The sequence below is a fragment of the Gossypium arboreum genome, chromosome 12 (assembly GCF_025698485.1).
Source record: "Gossypium arboreum isolate Shixiya-1 chromosome 12, ASM2569848v2, whole genome shotgun sequence".
Taxonomy (NCBI): Eukaryota; Viridiplantae; Streptophyta; class Magnoliopsida; order Malvales; family Malvaceae; genus Gossypium; species Gossypium arboreum.
The window spans coordinates 110,485,789-110,493,118 of record NC_069081.1 but is presented as its reverse complement, the minus strand read 5'-3'; the positions used below and the strand labels follow the sequence as shown (position 1 = coordinate 110,493,118).

At 34.0% G+C, this 7,330-nt stretch overlaps 1 protein-coding gene across 1 annotated transcript; it reads right to left on the bottom strand.

Moving 5' to 3' along the window:
* Positions 1-3,261: 3,261 nt before the first annotated feature.
* LOC108479462 (SUMO-activating enzyme subunit 1B-1-like) lies at positions 3,262-6,508 on the bottom strand. Its single transcript, XM_017782080.2, has 10 exons — positions 6,174-6,508; positions 6,007-6,058; positions 5,396-5,591; positions 5,192-5,271; positions 4,953-5,069; positions 4,595-4,645; positions 4,336-4,402; positions 3,885-3,988; positions 3,699-3,803; positions 3,262-3,608 (listed from the first exon to the last, which is right to left on the bottom strand). Exons 1-10 carry the CDS (start codon positions 6,254-6,256, stop codon positions 3,492-3,494), a joined length of 972 nt encoding a protein of 323 aa, XP_017637569.1. The 5' UTR covers positions 6,257-6,508; the 3' UTR covers positions 3,262-3,491.
* Positions 6,509-7,330: the final 822 nt, after the last annotated feature.

Below are 7,330 nucleotides of genomic sequence, written 5' to 3'. Positions count from 1 at the left end.
TTCAATTTAGTCCATACACATGTTTTCATTAAAAATCACCTTGTAAAGTTGTTTATCTATCAATAACCTTTCATTTTCTATCATAATCTTTCAATTTACAGCATATTCATCCATGGAGGATTTTCACTAAAATTTAGGCTTTTACATCCACAATACCTTTAGGATTACAAGGTGTTAAGACGAGATTTTTTATCCATTTGACAAAATTCAAACTATTTGATTCGATGATAAATTTCTATAAAATTAACCATCTCGATTCAACGAAAGGAATAACCACGACTCTAATTACAAGCTGTTCTACTGTGATGGTATCAGCTTCACCGATTGCTCTTGAAACAGACATCAAAACTTCACCAAATTTGTATTATTAATCTTTAAAAAAATACAATGTTAATTATTTTTCATATTTAATATAAATATAATTGATTATTTATTATATTATAGACATCATAAATTAATCTCTATAATGAACCAATTCTATTATAATTTCATATCATTAATTTTCGACACATATTTCATCGTTAATTTTAATTTCATTCAACAAAATTCAATCTTATTCCCAGTTTTCTTTATTTTTTTCTGAAGAAAAGTCCAAGCTTTAGGTATTGGATACTGCACCTGCAGTCTGCCCTTTTAACAATGAAATCAGCAACGGACATGATTCACTGCAATATTTGCTAGCTCGGTATTAATCTGTTTAATACTTCTTACTAAAGGCACGGTAGGAACTTGAAGAGAGTCATCATTAATCAGACGGACTGCCTGGAAATTTAATCTCACCGAAATAGTATTCACTGTACAGAAGCATTTTAAGTTTATTTGACCGGTAACAAAAGGCAAAGTGACCGTTTTTTGACGTGGGTGCTTTGATTGTTAGACCAGGTTTTCGCTCAGATGGTACTGTTCACGCAACAGGGACTTCGTTTGAAGCATTTGAGGATCATTTGATATAAAACCAGGACTCCCAAGGATCACTGTAAAGCTTTCCCCCAACAACAAAGCTAAGGTAATCATATGCATTTCTGAATCCAATGCATTGCATAGACGGTCCCAAGTAAATGAGGGTTGCTATGAACAAGAAGAATAAAATAGGGTGGGTGGATTTAGCCAGAAAGGCTTTATCGGTGCAGCTGGGCTTACTCAACTCTCCTTTATTGAGAGAGCTAAGAATTTTCTTTCATTTTCTCCAGGTTCCAGATGTTTCAATGGAAGGATGTATGATGTCAGTCAAATGAGTTGCATGGTTTAAGTGGCTAAAGTTCTGAAAGTCATAAGTGGCTTAGGACAGCAGATTATGGCTTCCAATATTAACTCATCAAACTTCATTATCAAAGCCGACATTGCCATGTAATTTTCAACCTCAAATATTATTCATCTCAACAACATGGAATTTAAAACTTCCAAATCACAATGTTTATCAGTAAAAGAATTTACTTTTTTGATAATTTATTCATAAATCAGAACTATAATATAATGATAAATTTGATCTTATTTTAACTATTTAAGAGTTACCACATAAGCAGACAAAACTACCAATCTTAGTAGAATTTTTTAGTGATTTGCATACTATATATACTTGGACATGGATGTGCATATAGTCGGTATCCATCACTCATACAAATCCGACTAAAGGACTTGCTTAATTACATATAAACTATATCACTTAATGTTTCATTATCATAAGGCAAATCATGCTCATGTAGATGACTACATATAATTAGAACATAGAAATAATTAAGCAGGGAAAAGGCAATAACTGTATTTAAAATCAGATATATGATTATATATTATGAAACCTAGTTCATCAATATTCTTCATATATACCAAAGCTAGTTCAGGTTGGGGTTAGAATCACCTCTTCATCCTCATATATACCAAAGCTACTCGTTGAGATGATCCCAACAATGAACACAACTAAACTAATGGCAACCCAAATCTTGATAACAATCAATCTCACCTTTCCGCTTCCTACATCACTGCCTATTTTCTTCTCCGCCATTGTTGCCATCTCAGCTCCTGATCCTCTCTGTAGAGTCTCAGCACCACACGGAGAAGAAGATGATGAAGAACAATGGGGATATGAAGGGGACATATGTTCTTTTCCTGGCCAGTTTTCATCCTCATAATTATCAGATTCGTAAGAGAAAACTGACCTAACTTCACTCTCTTGAACCAAACCAATCTCAAACCCACTGCATGAACCTTCATTTCTTCCGAAACCCACTTCGTTGACATCTTCATCGTCCTCGAAAAGCCGTCTTCCTTTCAACTTACCACTCTCGATGGCTGCCCTCCTCTCTCTGAGTATCTCTTCCACTGCCAAGTCATTGGTCCTCACTTTCCATGCAACTTCATCCAATGGTGGAGACATGATGAGTTCTCTGGGGGAGTTTTGGTTGAGTGATCCAAGGGTTTTAATCATTTTAGTTGATGAACCTGTTGAAGTTCTATAAAGGATTTTTTCAGGTCTTTTCTTTATGAAGTCCCATTCATGTTCCAAGTTCTTTAAAAGATGTTGAAGCTTTTGGTCTCCGGCTTGTTCTTCGTCAGTACAAGGTCCTTCCATGGTGGGGTCTCTTCGATCATTACTCTGCGCACTTTGTGGGGATTTGGATTTTAAATAAATGGATTAGAGACGTTGGTTTTGAAATATGATACTGATGAGATTATTGCGGGAACAAAACTGCCCACGTTTCTGGTTTATCAAAGTTTTGAATTCGTGCACATCAAGTTGAGGCGCCCAAATCAACAAGTTTGAATTAAATTCGGGTTTTTTATTAGTTGGGCCACGAATTCTCTACAATAAAATCGATGCGAGTCTGTTGAACATTGTCATTTGTCCATGACACCATGATTGTAAATGTCATCATAATATTTCACCTTTAATAATTTGTGGGGCTGTTGACCATTCATGTTTTTAACACTGCCGGGAAAAGTAATGTGCTTTTTCCCCTTTAATTAGATACAATGTTGATTCAGACACGGCTGCATCCTCTCCATTTCTTAGAACAAAAAAAAAAAAAACCTCCCCATATATTGCTTCAACTGTGACCCGCCACCACGTCACTGCAGCGCCTGCAATGGCTTTTAAGATTCATCTTCATCATTGATCCCTATAATTATCCCCGAATGTTGGATATTTAAGTATCCAACACAGGTATATATTTAAAGGATTCTTAAAAGATTATTTCCTCATACCAATGTCCAAACAAGAGCAACATGGGTAAATATCAGCAATATGGTAAACCCTCCAGCATTAAATTTCCAAAAATCATGATTCATTAGCAACACTGTTGTCTCCAAAGTCTCTAAAACAGCTTACCAGTTTCAAGTTTCCCGGAGTTTCGGTTTTAGGCAACAAAATCAGTAGGTGAGAATGTTAGCTGATCCTATTAAAGCATTCAACATCAACTTAGCTTCGCCCCATGGTAATAGTTCAAGTGAACGAGGTGAAAAAGTTACATACACAAACCCTCATCGATCAAAGTAGCTCAGCTAACTGGTTTAGGCTCAGATATGTCCTCTATCAAGCCTTTCCCATCCATGGCATCGAAGAAGAAGAAATTCTTGAGAGGATCTCCTTTGCCTGATATTGCTTTGATCACCTCCTACATCATTGAACGGTCAATTACATATAGTTACAGTAGTAATTGATGGTTTCGATTGATAGAGAAAATTCAAAAGGCCAAAAACCAAACCTGTCCGAGTATTCCTCCAATGATGGCACAAACTGGAGGGTACTCACTTGTACCTATTAGCAGTCTTTCTAGGAGTGCATCGGGTATTTGAGACTCGTTCACTGACTGCAATAAATTAATATAACATAAGCATGAATATGCAATGCACTGCTAGATAATGCAGACAACAAATGCCCAATACCATACATTTGTTTCACAAAGTTCCTTTCTAAGCTTCAGAACACCAGGAAGATCAGCAATTGAGGTTTCCCCGGGATTACGACCTTCAGCATCTTCAAATTGCTCTATCACTGTAAGAAGAGAGGCAATTATGTGATCAACCGCATGGATATAGGAAAGTTAAAAAGCAATGCTTGTAAGTAAACCAGGTGTCATGTAGAATTGGAAAAGTCTAACAAAATTGACCTGAAAATGTAAAAAGAAAACCATAATCACCCAGCACTCAGGCTTGAATTATAAGTAATTTTCAGGAGTTTCCTCTTATTGCACACAAGCAAGGGTAAAAAGAAGGTAAAACCGTATTTAAAAGACTACAATCATTGTAGTCAACTAGTTATCAGATTCAAATTCTAGCTGATTATGATTTTCTTCTCCCCCACTTTCTTGTCCAAAAAGCAAAAGAGTATATTTAGCATACCTCTCATAGCAAAGTAAAGCTTTGACACTCTCTTCGGAAGTGCTTTCCAAGGTACTGAAATAGTATCCTGTGGCAGAAAAGAATCTACTTACTACAATAAATGAATAAAATGCACATGTTTTAGATGGCATATTATTACATGCTAAGTTCACGACATCGGAGATAACACTGCACATTATGTGCTAAGGTAGATTATAGACCCTTAGGTGCAGTTATTAATACTAATAATTGTCCAGAACGAGCAAAATTTGTTTCATACCTCAAAGCTTGGGAATTCTAGTTGGCATTCAACAGTTTCCTCAAGTTTTTTCTGTCAAAAAGAAATAAAAGTGAAGGCAAGCTTAAACATTCTGTCAAAAAATCAGGGTATTTAAAGGAAATTAAATGCTTGGTATATGCATCATAACACAATAAAGAGTTAAAATGTCAACCGAAAAAAGAAGTAAAAAATATACGGGAAGCACAAGATCAGTTCAAGAAAAGAACCAAGTTCAACAGCAATTCCCATAGAAACTCACAATACTAGAGCCAACAATTGCATTTGTAATTCATAAATGCTGGACATATGTGATGATTACTAGAAAAAGAACACTAGTTAAATGTGTAATTTTTATAACCTTTGAATATTTATAGTCCTTTAAATCGACAAAAATTTCACCACAACAGCCTCTACAGTCAACCGTATAAAAAGCTACACGCTTTGGTAACTTCTGGCACTTCTGATTGATCAATTTCTGCAATCAAAGGAAGGTTTCAGTTGCAAATTGAATTTGAGGCCTCAAAATATGCGGAAACAGATAGATAACATATAACTCTACCGTCTATAAGATGCATTAAGAATGAAATTAGCAAATACTTTTTTCGCAAGAGAGCAGCAGCTGACAACCACGGCATCGAACTTTCCAAAGAATTCAACACCAAAGGTTGATATGTCACCTGCGAGCCAGCAAAAGAAAGAGATTTCACTTGAACTACCAAAAAAGCACAAAATTTACACTGTACGATAAACAAAACCATAAAGCAGATGCCGAGAGAAAAAAAGAAAGAAGGAAATGGTAACCTTTTTCTACAGAAACATGAACCATAGGGTTGAATTCTTTCAAAGAATTACAACAGACCTCAGCGAGAGTTTTCCCATGGTACAGATTTTCATCAGGAAGTATCAAGAAATTTGCAGACAAAGCTTCCTCGGTGACTTCACGGTCATCCACTAATGTCACACTACCAACTCCTGCCAGTACAATGTTCTTGCAAAACTACCCATACCCACAAAAGTAAACATATATTAATAATTAAACGACACAAAACATTCTCACAAGTAACTCGTGTTCGGCTCTGAAAAAACCCCGAATTCAGCTTGATCGTTATCGTGTCAAACTCAATTAGCTCAAGAGCCCGATCGAAGTTTTTTTTTTTTTTTTCTCTCTTTTAAATAGTATTTTAAAAAAACCTCTCAATTTGAACTTCAAATCAAGTATAAATAATCACGTTTAAATTCGACATAGAAAATCGAGCTTTTTTACTAGATAAATGAGCTTAATTGAGCAAGCTGGACCAACTTAATCTTCACGAGCTCAAGCTTCTTAAACTTGAGTTTGATTTGACTGGATTACACACCCTAGTAACATAGCAAATAAACTCTTTCCTTTTTTTAAAGGTGAAAAATTATACCTCGGCAACAGTCCCTTTCATTCCATAAACTAGTATATGAGATTTGCTCAATCTAAAACAAATATACAACAAACAAAAATACTTGTATGAGCAAAATAATAATAATAATAATAAAAGAAACTCAAGAATTTATAAAAAAAATGCACAATAAAACAGAATAAAATTACCTTCTTTGAGCATCAGCACCCCAAACCCTAATTTGCCTATCATAGAGAGCAGTCTCCTGCTCTGTCAACTCCTCCCCGTTCATGGCAGGCTTTAAAATTGAATCCCAAAGAACCAAGGAAATAAAAATTAAACAAATTCAGAATAAAGATAGTAATAAAAACCCTAAAACCCTGAATCAAGCTTCAAAGCAAACCAAGTTTGAAGCTTTTTCAGTGTAAATATTAAAGAAAAAAGAGTTCAAATTTTAAGAAAAGGGCCAAGATTCGTTCTTTCTCTCTGTTTGAGTCAGCGCCGCTGATTTGTGAGATTGGGCCATTAACTCGGCTCCAAATTAGTGAAACATAGTTTATTTGTCAAATTGGGCCTCAATCTATTGCCACCTATTTTATATAATAATCTCTATCTCTATCAGAATAAAGCATTTAATTTGATTCAATTTAGAAGTTAATTAGAGATGAACGAATGACAATTAAAATATTTTTGATGTAACGAGTTAAATGGAGACTAACTCTGTCAAAAAATAATTAAAATACATAAAATTTTAAACAAATAACAAATATTGCTATAAAGGGTATTTATATACAATAAATGCGAAAAAAATATACATGAATTTTGATCTAATGTGTAGTTTTAATTTGTACAATTTTATACATGTAATTTTTATTTAATTAAAATTTCAAAAACTTGTAATAATATTATCTATGTAGTATTATTTTATGTTTATATGTCACATATAAAAATAATTATATCAAATAATTTGATGCACCGATACTTATAAGTTTTATACATCATCGTTAATTATAAATTGCCATCTCTTTAATGAACAAAATAAATAATGTGGAATGAATTTTAATAAAAACTTGTCTTTTATAATTTTCTTCTCTCCTTCATTGTATATTGAGGAAAGGCTAAAGTGAAAGGGATGGAAGTACCTGTCCAGAATATGAGGGTAATGGTGCTTTAATTTTGACATTCACATGCTTAAAAAAGGAGCAACGAAGATCGACTCGGATTAGTAAAATTAAAATTTATAATCAGACCACCAACAAAGTTTTAGGATTGTAATAAATGGTAAAACTTTATCAATTTTGTAGGGAGAAGAAAAATTAAAAGGAAACTTAAGATTAATTTTTAATTATGTTTAATTAATTTTTCA